The sequence below is a fragment of the Vitis riparia genome, chromosome 7, assembly GCF_004353265.1.
Source record: "Vitis riparia cultivar Riparia Gloire de Montpellier isolate 1030 chromosome 7, EGFV_Vit.rip_1.0, whole genome shotgun sequence".
Classification (NCBI taxonomy): domain Eukaryota; kingdom Viridiplantae; phylum Streptophyta; class Magnoliopsida; order Vitales; family Vitaceae; genus Vitis; species Vitis riparia.
In genome coordinates, this window is record NC_048437.1 from 7,068,047 (window position 1) to 7,093,846 (window position 25,800).

At 36.1% G+C, this 25,800-nt stretch overlaps 3 protein-coding genes across 4 annotated transcripts; 1 reads left to right on the forward strand and 2 right to left on the reverse strand.

Annotated features, from left to right (window-relative positions):
• Positions 1 to 1,132: 1,132 nt before the first annotated feature.
• LOC117919188 (ATP-dependent 6-phosphofructokinase 5, chloroplastic) lies at positions 1,133 to 11,774 on the reverse strand. Its single transcript, XM_034836309.1, has 13 exons — positions 11,314 to 11,774; positions 10,458 to 10,548; positions 9,224 to 9,297; positions 8,390 to 8,501; positions 7,421 to 7,513; positions 7,197 to 7,298; positions 6,995 to 7,069; positions 6,435 to 6,575; positions 6,187 to 6,303; positions 6,005 to 6,109; positions 2,805 to 2,885; positions 2,456 to 2,584; positions 1,133 to 1,669 (listed from the first exon to the last, which is right to left on the reverse strand). The coding sequence occupies exons 1-13, from the start codon at positions 11,604 to 11,606 to the stop codon at positions 1,502 to 1,504; spliced, it is 1,581 nt and encodes a 526-aa protein (XP_034692200.1). The 5' UTR covers positions 11,607 to 11,774; the 3' UTR covers positions 1,133 to 1,501.
• A 3,210-nt stretch (positions 11,775 to 14,984) lies between these two features.
• On the forward strand, positions 14,985 to 15,998 carry LOC117919111. Its single transcript, XM_034836193.1, has 3 exons — positions 14,985 to 15,030; positions 15,123 to 15,193; positions 15,283 to 15,998. The coding sequence occupies exons 1-3, from the start codon at positions 14,991 to 14,993 to the stop codon at positions 15,844 to 15,846; spliced, it is 675 nt and encodes a 224-aa protein (XP_034692084.1). The 5' UTR covers positions 14,985 to 14,990; the 3' UTR covers positions 15,847 to 15,998.
• Positions 15,999 to 19,044: 3,046 nt separating this feature from the next.
• Positions 19,045 to 22,503, reverse strand: LOC117919209 (zinc-finger homeodomain protein 1-like). 2 transcript variants are annotated; one of them, XM_034836340.1, is made up of 2 exons: positions 21,551 to 22,501; positions 19,045 to 19,722 (listed from the first exon to the last, which is right to left on the reverse strand). In XM_034836340.1, exons 1-2 carry the CDS (start codon positions 22,218 to 22,220, stop codon positions 19,652 to 19,654), a joined length of 741 nt encoding a protein of 246 aa, XP_034692231.1. In that variant the 5' UTR covers positions 22,221 to 22,501; the 3' UTR covers positions 19,045 to 19,651. The 2 variants fall into 2 exon arrangements, with proteins under 2 accessions (XP_034692231.1, XP_034692232.1); XM_034836341.1 differs by lacking the exon at positions 19,045 to 19,722 and having other exon boundaries at positions 20,966 to 22,503.
• Between the last annotated feature and the right edge of the window lie 3,297 nt (positions 22,504 to 25,800).

Sequence of the window (25,800 nt, forward strand, 5' to 3'; positions counted from 1 at the left end):
GGACTTAACAGCTCAGAGGGCATGTAGAACAACAACAAATGAAGTGCTCTCTCTCTTACTGGTACGCAGAGACACCTGGGGTTTTTTTTAACCGAGAAATTGAATGTTGACGGGACGAGAAATTGTTATGAGCAGTACCACCAGAGAGGTACACAGGACCCAAGAAGGGAACCTTTTCTGAGTGGGTGGTGGTGGTGACTGGTGAATGACTAAGAAAATGGAAGATGGGTAAAAGGGATTGGTCAGAACACAGAAGTGAAGCAGAGCCGAATTTTTTTGTCTATTCCTTTGGATGTTACTAAGACCAGCAGTTACTCTGGTATTAAGATTAGCATTAATGGTAGAAAAATGAAGGTTGTCTCCAACTGGGAACAGGTAGTGGCACCCAGCACATCCCATCTCAATGAAATTACAGCAACAACCGGAACAGTGTAAAAAAACTTGAAGGGGAAAAGAGAAGTTCTGAAGTAGTCAGGCCACATCATATTCTCCAGAGAATAGGTCCAGTAATGCCCCTGTTCCTAATGGTATACTCTCTTCCCTTCTCCTTACGTGCAGGATACCTCCTGCCATCCACTCACAGCAAACACTGAAACCCCTTTCACCATTATGGGACTAGACTCAAATCGCATCTACATGGGTGGCTAGCTTTATTTTGTACCCAGCTAACAGAAGCTTGCAACTATAAAGGAGAGTTGGTACATGCTTTTGATAAGAGTTAAAACTGACAAGACCCGAATTTAAGGACTGATTTATGGATCATGGTGTTATTCTAGTTTAGGGGTACATCATATATGAAGAAGGATTAGGGTATGCCCTGCTGCAGGCTGAACGGTGGACCATTGCTGCCATTCAATGGAGATCACTGCCGACAAAAAGGACATTATTGTAAAATGCACTCAATCAGCATTTTGATTGCTAATTTAGTTGAATTTGTATAGCTCCTTGTTGAATTTCAATACTGTATCAGGGACTAAGCCAGACTTCATTAATGGTGCTTCCCACAACTGCTCGTGTTCCATGGTTCCTGACACCCGCCTAAAGGATTAGTTTTCTTCGAGCAGTTATTGTTAAATTTCAGAAGCAATCCTGTAGTGCCTAATCAAAATGGACATAAGCCTCTATTCCATGATTTGCAGCTCAATTTCTCCATATAAAGCCATTAAGTTTTGTGTTTTTCATTGTCTCTAAATCCACCAAATACGTTTCCCCTTGAATACAAACATGATAAATAAAACATTAAAAACCAAGCAACAAACTGCTTGCATGCTTTCTAAGGACTTATTATTGAGGCGCCTACTGAGAACTGGCATAATAATGCTATACACTTAAAAAAAATTGTTCAAATTTGTAGGGAACATAATCCCTTGTATTATTTCTACCATAGAACGAGGTAAGCTGACTATCCAGCTACCATTCCAAACAGGCTTTCTGCTCTCTAGTTTACCCTTTATGAGCAAAGGTTTCTCGAGTCTCTAGTGTAGATGACAAAGCTCGCTGATCAAACAAAATCAGGCTGGCCTGTTGAAGTCAAGCAACGATGCCACATGCGGCTGTTAGGGTCCACAACTCTGGGGTAAGAAACGACTTCAGGAATGGGAAGGTAGACATAGTGAGTGTTGCATATACCCACTGTAATTCCACTATATCCAGCAAAAGCACCATGAACCTGTCAAAATCATGCATCTACTCTGTTAACAAAATAACTTCGCATAAATGGTTCAAACATCAAAACATAAGAAGAAAAGTTGCAATTTGAGCAAGCAGAAAACTTGGTTCAGTGAAGGGATACTTGAAGACTACATCTCCATTCATGCCAAGGATGTAATGAAGTAATTCTAACCATTCAGGCCCTGTATCAGATTGCCAGAGCCTCACTTGAATTTTGGCCAAGCCCAAAGTTCATTAAGTTTGACTGGTGGTATTTTAGACTACTATATTTAAATTTAAAAGAGCTTAATTCTGCATAGGGGGACAGAATGTTCTACAATGCCCTGCATAATCTACAAAAGCATGGTTTGGGTCCAGAACATTCTAGAGTTTGCTAACATAGAATTAGAATATTCTAGAACTAATGGAAAAGAAAAGACATGAATGTATCCTTACAGAGAGTAGTCTAAAGAATCGTAGTCCAAAATGCCAAAAAGGAGCTTATAAATGGGTCATGACCTCACATTCAATATCTTGCAAGCTCTTCTGGGTGCTCTAAAACGTTCAGTGTGGGACATGATAAAGCTCAAAGGTTTGCCATTCACTCCATCTAGACTTCATTAACTACCAAAGCACTTGATGAGCCAAACAATTTTAAACCTTCTAATGCATCTGATGTACGAAATCACATCCATGAGCATAACTAAAACATTTCATGAGTTTTACCAACTTGAGCTAAGTTTTACTTGCTAATGATAATTATGTTACTAATAATAGTGGGAAAATGCAAGAATGAGAAACTCACAGCATTTTGTCCTAGTACAGTGCATAGAATTCCGTCTGATGCATTTGCACGGCATGCACGAATCATGTACGTTGGATCTATATACTTGACATCAGCTGGATTGCCAGTTGCTTTAAAATATTTCTTTGTCTGGTACATAATGATTGAATAAATATAAGTATCATTTCAATAGTTTCTTGTAGAAAAACATTAAGAGTGTGTTTGGTAGTGATTCTAAAAAGTGTTTTTAGTCTTTCTAACACTTGAAATTTTTTATCTTTCAAGTATTAAAAAGACTAAAAACACTTCTTAAAATCACCGTCAAATGCACTCTTTGATTCAGAAGCCAAGATAAATTACAATCCCAAACCTCTTGTTGAATATGTACACCAATATCTCCAAATACAATATTTCCAGATGCATCTGTAGCATTAGTTTTCTCAAGAAAATTCTGCATCGAAAGTATAAAATAAATTTTTTGTTAGTTTTGTCAGCATCAAAATAACATAATCTCAACATACACAAAAAATGAGTAGTTTTCAGTGGGTAACATGACATAGCATCATACATATGAAAAATCTTACAAATAAGATGATTGTTTTCCAGAATGAAGCAAATTACAAGTGTTAGAAAAAACAATATAAATCCTCTCATCAATTAACAACCAGAATATTTTAAACAGCAAGTCACATGTCATTATGTTTTGGAGAACTTTCCAATTCAAGGAGTAGACAAAACATAATGTTTGACTTATTTCATCGGAAGATCTTGTTTGCCTTTTCATTTCAATAGATGAAGTCTTTTTATGTTGAGAGATTTTGAATTCCTGGTTAAATGATAAAAACCATGAGAGCTATTTTGGAAGGAATTAAGCAGCAATTTTGTCTAGTGGAACAGTGAAATATGGATTAAGAAAATCATTAAAGGCTAAAAATACCACCCTGGATGAGACTACATTTCAAAATGAATCTTCACCTTTGGAATTAAAACTAAAAATTAAAGCATAAAGGTAGTGAATGCTATGCTGATTATAACAAACTGAATCTAAATTGACCAAAACACAAAAAGACACAATAAGAAATGGGAATTAGATGAGGAACTATGAAAGCAAAAATTCTAAGTCTGCCTTGATAGCAAAGCCAACTATCAGAGCCAATGCAAGGATAAGTGTGATTCTGTAGCTCAAAAACTTTGAGAATTGAGATAACTAAAGTTATAGCCATGTAAAAGCCTGGCCATTTCATTGTAGCAAGTGAAAATTTTCAAAGTACTTAAACATGGTTGGCCATCAAACCCAGGAAACAGCAAATTTATTGTTCTGATTGTTCAGAAATTACCAAAAAGCGTTAAAAATTAGAACTAAAGCAATCCATATATAGAAAGAATTTTGTTTTTGTTTTTGGTTTTGTTCTTTTTTAATTCTTGGACTAGAGGTGCAATAACACACTTGCCATTACAATTGAAGCTCAAGCAGAGAAGTGATGGAAGGGTTGGGGTTGGGGTAGTTCTAAGGTGTGAATCTCCTAATGTCTTCATTTATTTGTTGAAAAAACCATTAAGAACATGCATAGGAGTAATGTCAGATCACTAAAATGGGAGAAAAGGTGTAGCATGCATAAGCTTCCCACTACCGATTGAACCGGAGAAGGGAGCTGATTGATGGTTCAAGTATCTCATTTGGTGATGTCAAAGATTTACTATTTACTATATAATTATCTAGCATAGTCAAATGAAAGCAGCTAGAATAGAATAAACTAAAAAAATTTGGTGTTCGTTTGGATTCACTTCTTGTTTTTTGTTTTTAAAAATAGAAAATAATAGTAACTTTTATATAAAATATAAGGACTTTTAGAGGGCTTGTATTAAAAAGGTAATGGTTTTTAAAAGCCGATTAAAAAAATTTTATTACCTCAAATTTTAAAATTTCAGAAAGTAATTTCTAAGGACAAGGTAAATCTATATTTTTTTGTACAAAAGTTTGTATCTTTTATATAGAGTTTTCGGGCATTGAATCTCTGGCCTTAGCCTGCCTGCCAGTCTTTATATCTTGAAAGAACAAAGGGAAGCACCCAGAAACTATTCCAGCATGCCATTTGAAGAAATTCTTCCCTCAGTTGCTCTCAGCAATGCTGAACAATCTCTACTCTGGCTCAGCACTCCCCTGATTTACACGAAAGAATCATCCTCATAAAACTAGCATCCCGAATGGTGGAGCTCAAGGAAAGCACCATGAGAGAAAGAACAATGATCCATTCTGCCAAAGCCTCTCAGTCTACTGCTTCTTAAAACACTTCTAACTCTGAGATCAGTCACATGTACAAAGGTAGCAGCTACGACTTCTTCCTTCTGGGCTTACTTGCCAAGTCCAATAGCAACAGATTCTGTACCAGCAAACCATATTCAACTGGGTGTTCCCTCTTCATTCTAGCTTTCTAAATAAGTCAGATCAGTGCCTTGCCAAAGCCTCTCGGTCCACTGCTTCTTAAAACACTTCTAACTCTGAGAGTGCCTTATCAGTCGCATGTACAAAGGTAGCAGCTACGACTTCTTCTTTCTGGGCTAACTTGCCAAGTCCAATAGCAACGGATTCTGTACCAGCAAACCATATTCAACCGGGTGTTCCCTCTTCATTCTAGCTTTCTAAATAAGTCAGATCGGTGCCTTGAGCTGGGAAAAACTCCTAAATGAGTAAATCCAGAAGTTCCTGCCTTGCCCACCTGAGTTGAATAGTAACTTCCATATAAAATATAAGGACTTTTAGAGGGCTTGTATTAAAAAGGTAATGGTTTTTAAAAACTGATTAAAAAAATGGAGGCATTAAAAAAAATTTATTACCTCAAATTTTAAAATTTCTGAAAGTAATTTCTAAGGACAAGGTAAATCTATATTTTTTTGTACAAAAGTATCTATCTTTTATATAGAGATTTTATTTTTAAAAACAAAAAACAGAAAGTGTATACAAATGAAATCTTAGTTTAACCGTTTATAGGTAAAATGGTTTTTTAGAAACAATTGCTTGTCTAACAGCTTGTCAAACATGCACCCATGGTTCTCACAGTGCAACCAATCAGTCTGTCCCACTGAAGGTAAAAATAGAACACAGCAGTTTTGCAACTGGGAAACTCATAAAATCCTACAAGCTATCATGCAACTCCTCTTGCATTAAAAATTCACATGTATGGGCTTCTCTTATATTTCCTTCCATAAACCACTGCAGGTATGAGGTATCCCATTTCTTTCCTTCCATAAACCACCTCTGGTATCCCATTTCCTTTGAGCAAGATATTTACTTGCATCTGCTTTTGTCTCAATTAAAATTTAATACCCATTGCCATAGGAAGCGATATTAAAAGAATGTAGTATCATACAAGAGTATGAGCTGCCTTGGGTTTGAGATTTGAGATAGCCAGCTGACCTCAAGTTGAGCTAGTCACTCAAACAATCGGTATAAGAAAAAACTAAAGTGGTCGGATATCATAAGTATTAATTTAGCTAGAATTGGCAAATGGTTCACTTAATTCATAACATTTTAACCTAGGAGAGTGAAAAAGAGTACATAAGGCAACTCACCTGCCCAGCTCCCTCTGCTACACAGACTACAGCTGATCCTTTTTTCTCAAGTAGATACTTCAGGTGACTCAGGACACCATGAGGGCCATGTAAATGAAATGGTACCTTAGAAGTGCAAATATCGAGTGTCAGTAACCAGTATCAAATGAATATGCATCTCCAATAAATGTCTGGAAAAATACCTCTGGGATCAAACATATATCAATTTGTCCACTAGCTAAGGATGCTTGCATGGTTATAAATCCACTGCTACGTCCCATCAATTTCACAATACCAATTCCACGATAAGCACTATGCGCCTGTTAATAAAAATTCATTTTAACACAAAGGTATTGATACTAAGAAAATCAGGGCATGGACAGCTTCAATGTGAATTGAAAATTGTGAAACAAAGCAGAACTAAAACCTAGAGGCTACAATCAATTTGTACCTCTATGTATGCTGAATTAATTGCTCTTTGTGATTCTTCAACAGCAGTATCAAAACCAAAAGTTTTATCCATATGTAGAATATCGTTGTCTATGGTTTTTGGAACACCAACTATTGCCACCTTCATACGTCGTTTACGGCACTGCAAGCCAAAAAAAAGAACATGTAATTAGACTTCCCAGGAAATGAAAGGCGATTCCTAGAAGGAATTAGAGCAAGCATTAAAAAAATCATAATGATAGGAAGAAAGTTGCAAAAGTGGAGCTCTGATAAGCTTCCTGCTGACAAATATGCATAAGGTAGCAGTATATCAATATCACTTGATACTAGAGAAATGAAAAGTACATTTAAACAGCAGGAATGCAAATCATGTTTGATAACAAGTGGAATAGTGTGTTGAAATGCATGTGATATAAGGATTTGAGTGATAACTATTCTATTTGAACAAATTGCTTTATTCCAGGTTCCTCAAGTACAAAAACAAAATATTTATAGATATTGACATTTAAATGAGATTACAAAAATGTGCAACAGCTGAGTATAAGAATCAGGCTTGACTACCTCATTGTGTATTGCATTGGCACCAGCATGAGTACCATTTCCACCCAACACAAAAAGCATGTTGATTCCTCTTTTCTAACAGCAAAATGAAAATACATATATCAGAACACTTGATGCCTGGCATCATTATGTAATTCTACATCAGCAACTTCCTCAAGCAAACAAAGAAATGTCTAACAATAGGAAACAATAAATCGAGCACCTCCATACTATCAACAATTTCAGCAACACTGGGTCCCCCACGTGAAACTCCTAGCAAACTTCCGCCAGAAAGATGAATATTTTGAACCACTTTCCTGGACAGCTGATAATCATAGCCATATCCAAACAAATTAATTGAATATTCCTAAATATTCTCAAAAAAGATTAAATGTATGCATATCTTGAAACTGTTTAAACAGAACCGCAAGAACAGAACCCACTTACAGGCATTTCAGCTATTTCTTCAGAAAATCCACGATAGCCAAAAGGAATTCCCACAATGTTTTTTACACCATATATTTCGAGTGTAATAACAATCTGCAGAAGATGCACACTTAATCTCTGAAAGACTTAATACAGGCATTAAAGAAAATCAATTTTAGACAATGTTGTACTGATATTAGCATAACTATTTTTTGCCAGAATAAAAAGTGGAACGTGAGTATAAACAATCCTGTCTAAACTTAGCACAATAATACAACATCCAGAAAGCTATAAGCAATCAACATTCATTAATAACCTCCAAAAGGCAATGCCGGTTCAAGCTAAACCCTGAGGATAAAACAGACCCAAATTTGGAAACTACAAGTGCATGAGGGTTGATTATGTAGACCTGTGTGCTGACATTAAAATTAAGTTTGTAATTAAGTATACAACAGTTCAACTTTTAAACTGGTAACCAGGCAGTCTAAAAGACCATAGCCTATGCAGTTTCTTACCTACCTGGCTTATCCCCCTGAAAACAGTCTAAATATCAATCCATATTTTTCCCACCACACCAGTATATTATCTACTACTAACCCATGTTTCTACTTCCAGTTGTTTGGATCCTAATGAGCTTGCAAAAACTATGGTATTTGATAAGTGGTCAATTTTTGAAGGCATGATAAGTTAAACCATACATAGACATTATGATACAGAATATGAACTGCCTGTTCATAGCAAATTCAAGAAAGCATATAGATATAAGTATTCTAATGAAATTAAGCACAATATTAATTTTTTTTTTCTCCGATTTTTAACTTCAAAGAACAGCTGTCTGTTACAAAACAAAAGCAAATCTATAAAATCCGAAGAATGCATTTCCCCCATGAGTCAAATGGTGCTATAGTGTCTGCAACATCAGGGGTTGTAAGATATGGCAAATTTCATCAGAAAAAGACTGAGCAGGATAGTGGTGGACATGCTAACTACCTGTCTGATAACATCATTAAGACCAGGGCAGAGCCCTCCGCAAGTTACAATTGCTGCATTTACTGTTTCAGGTTTGAAGTATATTTTTTCCCGAGGCCCAGCACGGTGAACCCTGGAAAGGTTTCATCATATCAATCAAATACCAAATAAACCTTTAGATAAAATAATATCATATCAAATGCAAACATTAAAAGTAAAACAATGACTAGATTATGTTGATAGATAACTAAGATCAAAAGCAGCATTTTGTTGATTTTCTGGACCATGAAAGATAGAATGAAAACAATAACATAAAAGAAGTTGGGTGCAACCGATTTTACTTTTCCTCTCATCCTTTTTCAATGAAAAAAACTTCACAAGTGACAAGTGAAACATCTTATTTTTTGAGAAATCTGGCTCAATGTTATTTGGCTACCAGCCGTCTCTATAAACATCAAAATCAGGCAACAATATTTCATAATTACATTAAATGATAAGTCATGAAGAGTGATCTTTCATGAATCATGTTTCTTATGCACTCGATACAGGATCACACCAGAAGTTAAGTAGCAATCTATCACATCCTCATTAATTTAGCCCCATGTCTTCAAAAGAAGTAAGATAATATATTTGAATGCCTTTTTTTTTTTGTTCTCAAGGAATCCTGGGTCCATCCTCCAGTAATTATTCTTTTTTCCTTTTTTGGCTGGTTTCTTGGTAGAAAAATCATCTTTTTTTTATTCCCATTATATGCATCATAAAACATTTTAGATCAAAAGATTCTTCCATTTATTTTTACATATGCATGCTTTCTCAATTCACAGATGCCTACACGAAGTTGAGTGACATATTTACCATTGCTCCACCCAAGTACAATCAGGATCAATGCACTCAGCACCAGCGGATGTAGGGGAGGAGTAGTATATGACCTGAAATATCAGAAAATATTTAATACAAAAGTGAACAGTATTGTAACTAGAAAAGAGTGATTTGTAAAAATGGAAATCAATTCCTGGCATGATAAATGGAGATAATCATGCTGCCTGGAAACCTCCATCTAATACCATCAAGGATTGGGAAAAGTTTGGACATATAACAAATAAGTGCCAAATCACTCACATAATCACATTTGTTCCCACACTGATTTCGTTTGCATTGACACCAGAGTGAGTCTAAAAGTTTGCATTCTGCCTATTTTTCATCCTTTCTCCTTTAATTTGGGTTGACACTACAAGGAAATCTAGTCTAAAATGTTTGGAATACCACAACTATGGTTTATTTATTTCAGTAGCATTATTTTATCAAATTAATTGATGATCAGTCTAAAATTAATGGTCCACACCTAATAACCAGTGCACACAAGTATATGCATCTAAATAATTGTTGACCCACTAGATTTTACAGTTTTATCTAAATGGGGATGCTAGTAAATAGGACAATATGTAAAGCGTCAAAACATTAAGGCTAAAGTGTAGTCAGTGCACGCTAGTAGCAAGATGTAGAGAGTTTTTTATTTAATGATGCGGGGTTTTTTTTTCTTCTAGGGAGTCCTTAAGGCTTCATTTGGATCCTGGAAAGTTAGAAGGAAAGTCCAAGGGAAAAGGATAGAGAAGAAAAATGGAAAGAAAGAAAAAGGTTTAAGCTCAATAAATTTTTCTCACGTGCTTTTCTAATTTATTCTTTCTTTCTTATTCTATATGACAAATAAAGAATTTGAAAGCATACAAATTTTTAAATAATTTTATTATCTTCTATTTTTTTCTTAGTATTTTCCACAATAAACAAAACAAGAGGAATTGAAATTCCTTCCTACCTTTTTTTCCTTCCTTTAGTACTTTCTTGTGCTCTAAATGGAGCCTTTCATAAAGCCTATAAACAAGCCTCTTGGTGGAAACACTGATTAATGCCTAGATATGTATTTAAAAAGAGTGAAATCAAACCACCACCCAAAGGAAATAGGCAGGCAAGTAATGCATGGTTTAAATTACTTGCATTCCAATAATCGATGACCAGTATGTGTTTTGCAATTTCAGTCATCAAACTAAGATTAAGAAACCTAAACAGATGAAAAATTTACTAGGCAATATACCTTAAGAAGTACTCTGTCACTATTGTTAATGTATCCATGCCACTTCTCATCAGAAGGATAACCATCTGCAAAATCTTCATTTACAGGAGTCCTGTACACAATAAAAAGAAACCATGAACCAAGCAATTATACCAGAAGCCAAAAAAGCTACTATGCAAATTCAACTTGGCTCTAACATAAAATCACAGGGATGCTAAAAATCTGATATCAAAAGATTTAAACAATAAAAATACAAAGTTCCAGATTTCACCATCAATTTTGAAAGCCCTAGATATATCAACTCCCTTGAAAATTCTCTATCTCAGAATACTAAACATTGCATAATTTTTCATAACGCCTGAGCACCCAAAAGTTGTGGAATTTGAATGGCGTTCAATCTTGACCCTTAGGGACCCTATTGATTTTTTATTTTTTATTTTTTTACCTCGATCGTTTTCTCATAACGTCGCGGAAAAAACTGTCAGTACATCATTCCTTCACAGTTTCTCTCCGACGCCAAACAAGAGAAACAAAATCAAAACCGACTTTTTTTCTATTCATAATCTTCACTTCTTCAATGATTTGTTTCGAAACAGAACGCAAACCCTGTAGAAGTGAAAGTTGTAATCTTTCTACACATCAATAAAATCCTTCTCAGAAACTCAGTGAGTTAAATTATAGGATCGTCATTGAATCTTTGTGATACGTTCAAAAGGTTGAAGAATTTCCTGGAATCGTAGAGAAAACACAGAGTCTCTCTCCGTTTAAACAAGCAACAAGTCCTACAAAAATTATCACTGCCCGGAGCTAAAAACATAAAGCCCAAAAAAAGAAAAATCCAAAAACACCTGGCAAAAAGTAGAGGGAAGAAAATCACCTGCTCTTGAGACAAAAGGTAGAGGGAATTGCAACAGCGTCGTCGAATACATCAGTGATGTGAGGAATGTAGAACCGATTCTCAAAATCCTTCTGAAACTTCGATTTCCACTCAGGATCACAGAAATCTATCCCAGGATTCTTAGCCAGCGCACGAACACGACCATTCTTTAACACACTGCCCGACCTCCTCCTCGGAACAGCAACGAACTGAGTGAAAAATGTACGAGCATGTCGAGAATTGAGCGCTGGTAGTTGGAGTTTGAGTCCGTTCGCCGGCGAGAGCGCGTCCATGAAAGAGAGATTTCTGTGATATCAATTCAATTGTGAAAAAGGAGAGTACGGAGACTTGGATAGATACAGAGTCGAGAATCAGCGAACTGTAGGGATTGGAATTGGAGGGAGTGCAGTGTGAACCAGAGAGAAACAACCGGAACCGTAGTAGCTGTGCCGGGACGGCCTGTCTTTAAAAGTAACGAAACTTTTCAATTTCAACGGAGTAGATGGTTCTATGACCAAAATAACCCTCAATTCATAGAATATTACCATGTGCCTCTTCCAGTCTGCTCTTCGTTTATTCTATTTATAGAAAATTAGGAGTCGTCCCAAATCTAATTAGGCTTTATTTGGTTACTATTTTTTAAAACAGTTGTAAAAATAATAATTTTTAAAAACAGCTTTTGAAAATCATTCTCTCATATATTTATAAAATGAAAGTATGTTTGAAAACCTAAAATTATTTTTAACATATTTTTAATATTTTAAAATATGTTTTAAAAATAATTTTTATGTACATAATTTTATTTTTAATCATTATATATGTTTATATAATTATTTTTTAAAACAATTCTTAAAAAACAACTAAAAAAAATTAAAATATGTTTTCTAAAAACACCATATTTTCTATTTTTTAATAAATAAATAAATAACTATAAAACAGTTTCTGATTATCAAACATGTTTTTTAATTTTTGGTTTTAAAAAAACCTATTCTTAAAAATAGTTATCAAATAGGATCTTAATATTTATTTTTTATCTTTCCCTTTTTTGATTCTCATGTGAAAGCAAATTAATAGTAAACCATAAGCAATTCTAATTCTTTATCCTTTCTAACTAAACAGGGGATTTGAAGTCTTCAATTGGGGTGCAATTCATTATGGTGGAAGATATTCATTCCATATCAAAATTTAAGCATTCAATGAAATAGACGACATCAATAATAATTAAGTAAAAGACATATGCCTAAATACATTATAATTATTAAATAGGTAATGCTCATTTTATAATTAGATCTTATTTAATAGTGAGATTAAGTTTGATTTTATTTGAATTAATATGATTAACCCATACATTTATGATTCAATTAACTTATTTATTCAAATTTTGAATAAGTGAATTATGAATCAAATAGACTATGGTTATAATCAAGCTAATTGCATCAATATTAAATAAGTCTATAGCCATAAAAAAAAATAGCAAATTAAATTATCTCTAAAATAGTCTTCAAAATTATGGTATCTCAATTCAATAAAATTTGGATTTGACAAATGATGGGTCATACGTATTTTACTCGTTACACGTATTCAAAAAGTAACATAAAACAAAATTAACTATATTTTGATGGCTACAAAATTTACTATTACAAATAAAATCAAATTTTACTGTTGCGGTCATAAGAGAATTAAAATAATTAAATATTTTTTTATAAACTTTCAAAGGAAACTCATCTTCCTATTGAAGTCAAGAGAAAATTTAAAATAAATATTATTTTCTTAATGGATGAGACAAGTTACCAATATCAAATAACCAAGTTTTTTTAATTAAACAACTGACTTTTAGTGATTTCAAATTTAATTTTCTAATTTCACATATAAAATAATTGTGACTTCATTTGATGAAAAATCATTTGAATCGATAAAAACGACTCTACAAGGGAAAGAGGCAAAATCAACTAACAAATTTAAGAAATCATAGAAGACCTATACACATGTTTAACTTACCCTCAATTGAACACCTTCATTGTCATAGCTTACCATTGCATTGCAAGACTTCACAAAATTTGTGAAAACAAATTCAATTTAGATAAAATTCATATTATACAAATAGACTAAAAAAAAAAATTTGTTTATTAAATGAATTACATAGATTATTAAAAATTTCATCAAATGAGAAAATAAGTTAGATCATCACTTGTTTTGTGATAATAAATGAGATATATTATATAATTTTTATTTTATATATATTAATTCCAAATTGAGATATGAGATATATATATCCTCTATATCATAAATTTATTATTTTTTAAAAATGCTTATATTATTTATAAATTTTATAGTGAATGATATAGTGTTACATTTTTTATTTATAAATTTTAAATATTTCAATTGTGAATATTATTAGCAAATAAAAAAAATTATTTTATAAATTTTAAATTGTTGAATAATTTCCAAGATTTTATATTGCTATTTAAACCGCATCAATGTTGTATTCAGGCACTTCATTAGGATCAAACTAGCGAGATGGAGTTAGGTGTAGAAAACTGAATTTGAGGTGGTAGTTATGGAAACAAGCGGGCCGCCCCATGGGCCATTGCAAGTCCAGGCTCTCCAGGGTAGGTGGCTGACCTGTCTGTTGAAAATCTTCACCAACTCGTGGAATCATAAAGCGGAGATTCGCTTCTACTGTTTTACAACTCCGCTTTGCAAGTCAACAAGCATATTTAGCTATAAAGCCATGTGATGTGCCTGATGGGGAAAGACTCTCACCATCTGTTTGGCTACCAATATTTAAATAGGACAATCCGAGTGCTACTGGCTTTGCGGATCTGTATTTATGTCGCCAATATTCGCAATGCACCAACTACATCACGTGATTCTCATGTCCTCATATTTCTATACCATGGTTATCACCGTCTCGGGTTGTAAATTATTTCGGGGAAAAATATGTTTTCATACCTTACATTAAAAAATTATAAAATATAAATTTTAAATAATTATTTACAAATAATTAACATTTTGTATATATATATTTTTTTATCAAATGTAATATCTTGGTTGTCGATTTTTTTTCTCACTTGGGCTCGTCCTGAACGGACGGACCTTGTTGAATATAAGGTTATATTATTTACGTATTGAGAAGTGTCTCGTCCATAGAGGGTCTGGGCTTTTCATGAACCATGACTCTTTTGGGCTGAGCAAGGCTGCGCCGGTCACTACTTGAGATTGGGCTGAGCTACCAGTCTACTGAGGTATGGAAAATATAAGAATAAAAGAAGTAGGTGCTCCTTCAACATTATTCGAGTAGGGTAAGTGTCCATGGCCGCACACATCACACATGTGGGTATGTACCCCCTATATGGATTGTGCTTTAAGGGCAACCAAAACCCCTTTATTCCTTCCAAGTAAAGCACTGCATAATCAAGGAAAATCCTCTCCTTTCTTCAACTTACTCTCTTTCACTTAAAATTCAATTTCCTCTACAGATATTTGGCGCCTAAATTCGAATGAACTAACTAAAATAACGTCCCTAACGGTCATTCCCTCTCTAAGCACCCAACTTATGTCCACTTCCTTCCAACTGTACCATATGTCCCACCCCTCAGGTCCAAATCATTCTACTAGGATTTAAAAAGGTTATTGAAGATGGACACACCACCACAAGTGGAAACATACACTACAAGATGGGGCTGCAGTGCCTTGACTCCAATACTGATTTACTAGGTTTAATGATCAGTTTCTGGTTGCCACAACTTCTATTCTTCCAATTTTCATCATCAAACTTCAGTGACCATCTTACATTTTTGGTTTTGCAGATATGTCTGTCTCTCCATTGAAGGAGTCTCGGCGTAGATATTTTTATGGCAGTTCCTGGCATAACCCTATGGTGAGTATGCATCATTTTCATTGTGATTTCACTTAATAGATGATAATTGATTACAGACATTGTGGTGGTATGGTATTGTTGTGAGACAGATTGGTTCCAGTGAAAGCAGCCTGATGAGGGACGCTATCATGTCGGTGGAGGAGATGAAGATCCGGGGAGAGCTTGAGGTGGATATAGAGAGAGACTTGGAGGAAGAGATCAAAGATGGTATATACCATCTTGCTCTTCGACTGCACCGCCTTTACCAGCACCAGAAGGAAAGAAATGCCAGAGAATTTCTACTACATGATGAATCAGGACAAAAGGGGAAAATACTTTCTGAGGTTAACATAATTATTAGAATGGATGGAGGAACCAAAATCGAAATCAAAGAGACGAAGAAGGAAGCTCCAGAAAGGAGTAGAACTCGGGCTTCTGCAACACAAGTTACCCGAGGAATGCCGCTGCCAGCTGACACCAAGAAATTTGATTGGGCCAAGTCTCTCAGGCAGACGGGAGCTAGTCCTGGGATTGCTACGAATAAGAAAATCAGTAACAGCTCATATCAGGCTAGAATGTCTTATGATCGTAACCTCAAACTTGAGAATGCCAAGAGAAATAAGGGGAATGGAAGTGGAGACCACAATTTACTTCAACTTGGATGGAGAATCTGAGTTGATCATTTGGGTTGGTGGCATGAAAATAATGCGTCTACTGATTGTGCTATGTGACCATAATAAGCCATCGTTAGCATATGTTGTCATGTGAGTGTTGTATGAAATGCTTTGTTAATAAAAGTGTGAAAGAGTCTGGAAAATAAGTTCAAACTTGGAGTATTTTTTATTTTTTTATTTTATCAAACTTTTAAAAGGTGAAGTTGGTGAACAAGGCTTTTGAAATGCATAAATTTTCATATCATTTTTTTTTCTAAAATTTTTAATTTTTAATTTAATTAAATTAAAATTTGATATTTGTTTCTACATAACGGATGAGCCATAGAAAACTAGGTGAAGGGAAAGGGGTGTAGTGGCAAGCTTGGGTTCATTATGGGCCGGGCTAATACTTGAGCATACTTTGAGCCCATTGTCTGTTAGCTACATGAACTGTAATTGCACCCAAAGCTCGACCCACAGTATAGGAGTAGTTTCACTTGCATTCCTCTCTTGTTAGGCCCAGTGAGGACAGTAGACCAATTCCCTTGTTTCAAAACTACCGACACGTGACATTCGGCTATAGGGTGTTACTGCAGGATATGAGCCAGAGGGAAGCCTGTATCGAAAGTTGAACAGTGAGAACGGCCCAACAGCGAAAATGGACTAATTTAAAAAGGCTAGAGACAATAGAATGGTCCCATTTGGGGCGGCTACATAAAACACGATGATTGACTTTATATCATTTGGAAGGCGCCAGAAAGCAACACTTCGATAATGTTGGTTGATTGAATACATTTCATGATTCTCCCTTCGTCAATCGAAGTTAATCCATTATGCCGTTGAGAAATGAAATTATAAGGTAGAGGGTGGAATATATACATATATAGGACGAGGAATGAGTGGGTGAATAAAGGGTATAGCTGAGGAGTTTTAATGACCAAGACAAAGACCATGTTCCAATAGAATGAGGAAGTGGAGACAGCGGAGTCCCACAGCAATAAAATTGGAATCACATGAAAAGCTCATCTGGGGTTGTCTGGACTTTGGATTGAGTAGGGACAGGCAATCCAATGGTCAATTCTAAATTAACCATTGGCGAGCCATTGAATCGTCCGACTCCTTCAACTGTCAAAAAGGTGTTCGGACCTTTTCTTTCCAATGGCAAAGTTGGCTTTCAAAAAAGTCGATAATCCAAACGAATCTTTGGAGGCCCCCCTCTTTGGCTTCTCCTGCAATATCTTATATAATGTATTCCTTCATTCCTCTCACTAGGACTCAGATCAGCTCACACATATATATATATAGCCAGCTACATACAATAATAGTAATACATATTTATTGTTCTTGTAGCCATCACCTTTATTAATACAACAGCTAAACCATTAGTTTTTATTCATCGCTATCTTCTTCAACATACTGTTTCTAGAACCTTTTACAGCAAGAAGACCACAAAGTTGGGGGCACAGTCGTTTGCGACCATCTTTTATATGTAAGGATAAAATTGTAATGGTTTGAATCAAAGAGTTTGGGTACATATTTTGGATACTTACAAGTTTACATGTTCCTCCAAAAATACCTCAGTCTGACCCATGCTTCATGATGACGGGACAGCAATGATCTTCTGTGTCTCGCTTGTCTTCTAGGCGTTGAAGTTCTTTGAGCTTCATTTTTTGCTAATATTTTTGTAGAATCTTACTTCAACTTAATTAATTATTGGTTCCGACATGTTTCTCGGGATGATAATACAGGCTCAACACAAGGACAGTTTCTTCAAATTAGAGTATTGCAGTCTTTGAACAAGCAATGACATCTTTGTCAGATTCCGCCAGGTGGTTCCAGTTCCACCAATGGACGGGCTATGGCCTTATTTTCCTAGGTTCTATATATATATATATATAGGGAACACATAGAAGTCCATTCGGGGTTCATCACACAAGAATCCAATGGCAATAGGATCTCAACACAGCTGAGAGAAGGTTCACTGAAAAAACTCACAACAAATAACATTTTTGTCATGAATTTGTTTCTCGCAGTGATGGACGAATCACCCTTTTTCCAACTTCAATGAAAAATAAGGCTCACTGAGGCCATCATAATTTAATCTTAACTACATACAACATTGATTTTGCTTCTGTTTTCTCTCCCATTCTCCAGATTGTAGAGGTTTTTCTCTTTTTCCAAACAAGCAAGCTGAATCCTTTATAGCGTCAGGACATCACACACATGATACACGTTATTTAATTTACACACATGCAGCTGCTACTTTCATTTAAATGTCGGTTATTAGATGATCTCTTAACTTGTATCCATCAGCTACTTACTAACTCAGTCGTGTTCCTTCTGATCGGGCAACTCATGCATGCATCAGCATCAGAATCGTAATAATGTTGATGTGTCATCCTTGTCCCAGGATTTGTACATTTGATTTGTAGTTTGCCTTTTTATGTGTTCTTGTTCTTATTTTAGAAATAAGGTTTTTTTTTTCCTTAAAATTGTTTAGCTAAAATAGGCAATACACTTTAGAATATTTAGTTATTACCCTGAAGAAACACTCAGAGGCGGTTTAGACAAAAAAGAAGTGACAAATCTAGCGTTTAGAATTGGTGACAGGTTAGGATGGATCACTTTCCTCAATACGATGTTAAAACTTGAAAGTGACCCATGAAAGGAAAGACTAGCAATTTCCATTATTGAGCTTCATGTGGTCAGCTAGATGAAGGGGCAATTTCAATTATGCTGGTTATAAATCAGAAGCAGCATATTTCCATAAAATTGATGATAAGATTCAATTACGGGAATCCATTCATTGACTGTATGCTGTTGGGGACGATCAAGTAGAAAAAATATGCATGGGCTTGGTGGGTCGACCAACGAGTTAAGGCAAAGCATGGGAGAAATGAAGCAAAGGTTACGTCATGGGAGACAGTGGAATGGCAAAACAGATGATTTTTCCTGGAAAACGCCTCCAGATTGACTATCATCCTGATCTACAGAGTTCCCGTTGCGGTGTTGGCTGTAACTCACTCATAATTAAACTAGGACAGATGACCCCAGATGAACGTGAAACGTACGAGCTTATGGCGACCTTGACTATAAACTATGGAGATTTTAGGGATCTAGACTTTAATACGAGTCAATATGAGATCTCAAAACAATTAAATGCAATCCGTGCAAGTGGTTGGGTTATGGGCACTTAGTCTCCAAATGTGGAAACTTAACTGAAAGTGCATTGCCTATGTCATAAAAACCTCAACTGCGAACGCAAGTAACTGAATTCACACATAGTGATGAATCATCTGTTTGAGATAATTACAATGATGATGAAAGAGATGAAATCACTGTGAAATAAAAAATAGCATTCGTTGTAGTTGAATCCAAGTTCATCCCCACTTTTTCTTTTCTTCCTGGCTAGCCAAGACTTGAAAAGAAGGTAGTTTATCAAGGAGGGTTATCCAGCATGTCCACCACAAAAGTCGATAACATGAAAACAAGAACAAGTAGGTGTTCAGATGTGTACAAATTAAGAGAATGGTAGAAGTGCAATGTATGAAACTTTGAGACTCCAAGTAGGGAGATCCAAAAAGAGACTAATTTGAGAAGAAAACCGCCTTACCTAGTGCATAATATTTCACAAATCGTCTTTCAATTACTCTCAGACTGAAATCCCACAGTTGGGATTTCTTTAAATGACCAAAAGATAAAATAGAGACAGTGGATCAATTTGGATATATAGGTAGAAGAGGAATTGGATGATTACAACTGTTTGATCTGGCTTATCTTTGACCAAGATGCCCATGTAGGTGGACCACATTTCCAGTGTGCAGCTTTAACTGCTACTGGGCTCGCCCGGAACAAGCAAAGCATCTTGAAGGGTATGTCTTGTAGCTGTAGGCAAGCCTGGAGTCCAGGAAAAGCAAAATCGTCAACAAAAGTGTATGTTGCCAGTATACTTGAAACATCAAATCTCATATATAGAACTATTGAAAGGAAACCAAAATAAGCACACCTCTCTTAATCTTACCCTAACCGAACAAACCAGACCCCCTGCTGTATCAAGTTGAACCATGAATCCTTAATTACTAACTAATAGCAGTTTACAAACGGCTGCTTTTGCCTGTAGGAGGAGAATTGGAGAGAAATGATTGAAGAAGAGAAGGAAGAAGAAGATCAGTGAAAAGAGATTCTTGGGATCTTAATGGAATCCGTGCAACAAAGCTGAATCTCAAGTGAGGCCAGGTAGTAGTTGAAATTTTGCAGACAAAAGCAGCGTGTACCTCTAGTGTATATATAAAGATTTTTCTTGATGGATGAGTGCCCACATGTTTCCCTCGGAACATGTAGGGAAAAAGAAAAGGAAAAAAAGAAGAGAGATTGAATTTAAGGGCAAGCTTTGGATCTATCGACTTTGGGAAACATGGACTCAACCCACGTTTGGATTGGAGCTTCCATGAGACCATACTACTGTTGCAGATACATTCTCCTTCCCAAGAGAAAATAAAACAAATAAAATAGTATAAAATAATGTGAAAACAATTTGGTACAGCTCTTTCCTTCCCAAGGTACCCCCTATCAATGATCAGACATCTGGGTTCTACCTTTTCAATCATATGGCCATGTTGAAGTAATATAAGGTATATTATTTTTCTATAATTTTTTAATGGAAAACCTGTAACTCTCGTAATTTTGAAACAACTAACAAATGTTAGAAAGAAAAAAGAAAAGATCGGAAACTGCACTTGAACTGCAAAAGTAAATGGAGAGCAAGGAAAAACAAAGACATTGCAACAGAAATAAGGCAGAGAAGGGGGGCTCTTCCATTCATCCTTGTTTTGTTTGTTTGGTGCAACATTAAATGTGGAAAGTACCTCTACCAAAAGAGATAAAAGAGAAAAGAAAAGAAGAGAAGAAGAAATGCAGGCAAGCAAAGGCTCTGAGAGCTAGCACGCGAGTAAAAAGCACACACTCTTAACACAGACAGCGCGCATCCACATTGAATGGAGGACGAGGGATCTGTGTTGAAATTTTGAAAAGAAAGCGAGAAAAAGAGGGAGTGCACTCATTCAATGCCATCCATAATGCTTCAAACATGAACCTCCAACTTCCTCTTGAAGAAAATCACAAGCACACGCACGCGTAGAAAGAGATAATGTGAATGGAAAATGCAGGTTCTCACACGTCTGTTCCAAAGTTTATAAGATGACACAAATTTACAAATGAAGGCTGAAATTGAACAAGTGAAGGAAAAATGCTTGGGTTTCAAGCATATCCTCACACCTAGCTCCAACCAGTTATGACACAGAAAACCTTAAGACCCCCATTCACCATCTTTCCACTCATGTTACTCACTAGGTACTGCTATAAAGAAACATCTACTGAAACCAAGTAAAGATTTTCCATGCACGAAAAGAGAACAACACATCAACAAAAACCTACTCTAGATTTTGGAACAAGTGGACATATCATATCCATCCAAACACCAGCACGACAGAAGTGGAAAACCAAGAAGATAACAAGAGAAGGAAAGAGAGAAAAAAACCCTAAAAAGGAGAAAAAAGGAAAGAAAGAGAAAAACTAAATTCCCGAGAAAGTAGAGTGCTCAGCAACAACAACATTTCCCACTTGCAACTTTGTAACCGGTCGGGATGAGCTTCCATTGTTACACTCACTGCGCAGTAGGATGATATAGGTAGATACAATAGATATAGATGATTCTAGGGTTTCTTACCCAGGGTGTGCTTGTTGTTGTGCATCCAAACCTTGAGCACATGACGTTTCACGCCCGTCTCGCTACAGAACTGCTGCACCACTGCCTCGTCATGCTTCTGAATCCTCCACCCCAACCTCTCTGCCAAACCCAACATTTTATCCTTTTGCTCCTGCGTGAACTTGGTCCTGAACCTCTTCTTTGATGACCCAGCTCCGCTAGGGTTGGACACGTCCTCTTGGTCATCCCGGCTATGGGTTCCGCCTCCACCCGATGTCGACGGCAGAGCCAATGGCCTATGGTGAGCTGCGACGTGCAGGTACCCCGCCGGCGTCCTATAGTAGGGCGAAAATTGCGGCTGGTGGGGGTGGTGGTGATGGTGGAAGCTTTCCCCACCGCCTTCCATCTCTTTGCGGTGGAAGTTGCGGTGGCAGTTGCAGGCCGCGCATTTCAGCGCGTCCAGGGTGCCTTCAGCTCCTGCCGCCATGAACTCTCCGCAGCCATCGACGGCGTGCCCTCCGATGCTGACGGCATGGTTCTTCAGGCACTCCCTGTACCTGGGCTTTCTGGGGGCAGGAGAACCCTCGCCTCCAGAAGTGGCCATTTTGACTCTGGTCGAGTTTCCAAAGGAGTCGTAACTGGTCGGCAACCCAATCTCTTCCTCGTGCTCTTCTTGATCCTCAAACTCCATTAATTTGCCGCTAATCCGTAATTAAGAACAAAAAGGGAAATTAAAATTAGGCAAAAGCTGCGGTTGCTCGGTGGCACCGTCACCGGAGACGAAAGTCGGCGTTTTTCTGCAATTCTTTTTTGGAAAGAAAAGAATAAATAAATCAAGAGAGAAGATAAGAGGAGAGAGAGAGTGTGGTCATCAATTTCTCTCCTGCAAAAAGGGCCTTCTTCCTTGAAAGCCCTTGATATACATATACTTTCCCGTTTCTGAAGCCCCTCTCTCTCTCTCTCTCTCTCTCTCTGTTCCTTTCTTTCCTTCTGTCTTTCTCCCTCTCTCTACCCCAATCTCACATGGTACCCTTCCCAGTTTGACCGGCTACACCCGGTTAACGGGTAACGTTATCACTTATCACTTTTTCACCTCATCGTCTTTATTTTTACTGCACCGTAAAAGGGACTCTGGCGTGAGGTGGAGTGGTCAGGACGATGAGGTGGTACTGCTGTACAGTTCATGCAGAAGCCACGCACATTCTCTGTTGCCACGCGCCATCCACCTTGAAACCCAGTTACCCACTCACGGGGTCTCTAATCTTCTCGCATTTTAGGTATGAGTCCGGGTGGCGCGTGGTGTGGTTTGGCAGCGGCTACAAACAAAGAAGGAGGGGACTCGGGGCACGGAATTACTTAGGAAAAATTAAATTGTCGGCATTTAAGGCTGCTGCCTTACGTGCGCTCATCTCCGACATGGGTGACGCCCTTTGGGCGTCAACATGCATTTAACATTGCTCCTCTCCATAAAGAGATCAAATATATCGATAGACTGGGATTCATCCCCCACCGATTTTCCCTTGCGTCCAAACCACGCGCTCCCAATCAACACTCTTCGGCTCATCATTTTTCTGTTTTCTTATATATATTCCATTTTACTCCACTTTTCTACTCTTTTTTTCAATAATTCACACAAAAATATTATAAAATTTAAAATAAATATTCCAAACTTCAAAAAATGGAAATTATGGAAATAAAGTCGTAGTCCCAGTGGCCACTCTTGACATCGACCTGTACGTGAACTCTGGGACTTAATTACAATTTATAAGGATAGCGATTAAAGTTAAATATCTATGAATATTTAAAAGTTTTGTCATATTTTTTTTTTTTAAAAAGTTAATTAAATTAATTATAAATGGGTATTTGTAAGTCACCTCACACTGTAAATGGCGGTCGAATCGAGCATCCTCAATATGTGGTCATATCATGAAATGAATGTAATGTCAGTCACTTAAAATGATTAAGTCGGTGTAATGAAGATAAGTCTAGTCACAATTCTTGCTGGATGTAATGTAAAGAATCATTCCAAGTGACGATTGTTCGGCCAAGATTTTATTCATAAAAGTTACATAATTAATAAAAAAATATATAAAACATAAAAAATTAACCTGTCTTTTACAATTATTTTAAGAATTTTTTATCATTTTTTATCTTAAATTTTTTTAATAATTATTTTAAAATTTTATTATTATTTAAAAATATATCATTTAAAAAATATAATTTTAACATATTTTTAGTTATTTTTTACATAATTTAAAAATATATATTTTTCAAAATTATTAATTTTTAAATAATAATAATAATATTTTTTTTTTTGGAAAAAGGATGTATTTTTTTCCAAATTATTAAATTAAATTAAATTTGATTGAGATTTAAAAAATAAATAAAATTTAAATTAATATTTTTTTATTTTTTTTCATAGTCAATAAAAATCATTTTTGAAAAGATAAAAAATTTTATCATTTTTTTCAATTTTCACATTTTCTTTAAGTCTTGGACTTAAATAGTGAATTTATACTAATCTAATCTTAATTTTTGGACCCAACTTGTTCTAAAACATTCACTGATGAAAGTTTTTGAACTATACCAAAAACCTCTTCAAAGCTTTTTCTTTTTCATTTTTTTTCATTTTTAATTCATATCGAAAAAACTGAGAATAAAAACGTTGCTAACCAAAAAAATATTACAATTAAAAACATTCTAATCGGAATCCTTAAAAAAAGAAAAAAAAAATCATATCTATAACAACATCGTATGTATCGAAGGACACCATAAAGAATGGAAATGTATTAGGCCCACTGAGTTGGGCCTATGGCATCAATTCCACCGCTGTTCACACCACCGCAGGGGTGGCGGGGCAGCTTCAATCGCTACCACAGCGACCGCCGGGAGCGCCACCTGGTCGTCGTCCAGCATGCACCCACTGTCCTGGCCACCCCCAACACCATTATCGCTTCAGCCATATCCACCAGCACCATTACCCACCAACCCCATTAATCTCCTCCAGTTACTATCACGTACCCGTCACCTCCAACCTAACAAATCCATGGATGATTGCCCCCCACTCCACCCACCACCACCACCACTGCTCGGCCATCGCTGCTCCTCCATTATTCCCACTACGTCTGCACCTCAGGCAACAACATCACACCACCTCCCTCCGCCACCGCCACCGCCACTGCAATCCCTCTACAATGCCACCTCAGCATTCACAAAGAAGAGAGAAGAGGCCATGGTGGCACTTCCGTCCGGCCATATCATTAAAACTCAACTTAATGAATTGTTTGAATGAGAAAATATCCTTCATTTTATAAACAAGTCTACTTAAATCTGAAAATGTGATGGACTTCAGCGCAGGGTGGAAGACAAAAATAAAAAAGGAAAAGAAATTAAAAGTTGGTTAATTCGATCAAAATAAAAATAAAATAATAATAATTGAATAGAGGAGAAGGGTTGTGAGTCAAATATCTTTCAAGTCAAAAGCGTGACCTTTTTCCAGAAAAGGTTTTGTTGGAGTAGTGGAAAAAAAAGAAAAATGTGAATTGAATTTGTTGGGCATGAAAATCAGAAATTGGAGCAGAAAAAGATGCAAAATAATTAGAAGCGTGGAAAATTTGTCCAGCGGGGGGGAAGAGGTGTCAATCTAAAAATCTAATCACATCAAAATCAGAAAATGGAGGATGAAATGATGGTAATATTAGGGGAAGTGACGACATGCCCCACTGTGGGGGCCTCACGTGTTGCCTTACTACAATGTTAAACAAAATAGATTGACATGTAAACTGAGGTGACTCAAAATGCCTCTCCTTACAACCCTGGCCGTTGGATGGCCTTTAAGTCACTTCTTACCAAATAATCAGACATTGAGAGAAAATTTCAGTCACTTCTTTAACTGTCAATTGTCAGTTCATTATTATTATTTTATAAGAAAAACAACATGCGGAGGTTTATTCATTAATCTGAAGAAGGATATGAGATTTGACACCGTCTTAATCTTCTAAGCGCACGCTTATTGGCATATTAGCATCTTCTTTTCACGGGCGGTGCGGGGTGCCCGCTCTCCCAATCTCACCCGACAAAACGCTTTTCCCTTTTTCTTCTTTAATTTATTTATTTTTTAGATCGGGGAATACATTCTTCTATCCCATCCTCCTCGTATACATAATTAAATCAAATTTTATTTTAATTTTTTTAACAAATAAAAAATAAAAAATATTTTCTTATATTTAATTTTATCATAAAAATATAAAATAAATAAATATATAAAATAA

Coding starts and splice junctions, on each gene's coding strand:
- LOC117919188 (XM_034836309.1), bottom strand. CDS start 11,606: ATGGACGCGCTCTCGCCGGCGAACGGACTCAAACTCCAACTACCAGCG. Junction 6,576..6,994: donor CCAATGCAATACACAATGAG/GTAGTCAAGCCT, acceptor TTTGGCTTGCAG/TGCCGTAAACGACGTATGAA. Junction 2,585..2,804: donor GTGTACATATTCAACAAGAG/GTTTGGGATTGT, acceptor ATTATGTACCAG/ACAAAGAAATATTTTAAAGC.
- LOC117919111 (XM_034836193.1), top strand. CDS start 14,991: ATGGGGCTGCAGTGCCTTGACTCCAATACTGATTTACTAG. Junction 15,031..15,122: donor CTCCAATACTGATTTACTAG/GTTTAATGATCA, acceptor TTGGTTTTGCAG/ATATGTCTGTCTCTCCATTG. Junction 15,194..15,282: donor GTTCCTGGCATAACCCTATG/GTGAGTATGCAT, acceptor GTTGTGAGACAG/ATTGGTTCCAGTGAAAGCAG.
- LOC117919209 (XM_034836340.1), bottom strand. CDS start 22,220: ATGGAGTTTGAGGATCAAGAAGAGCACGAGGAAGAGATTGGGTTGCCG. Junction 19,723..21,550: donor CAACAACAAGCACACCCTGG/GTAAGAAACCCT, acceptor CCTGGACTCCAG/GCTTGCCTACAGCTACAAGA.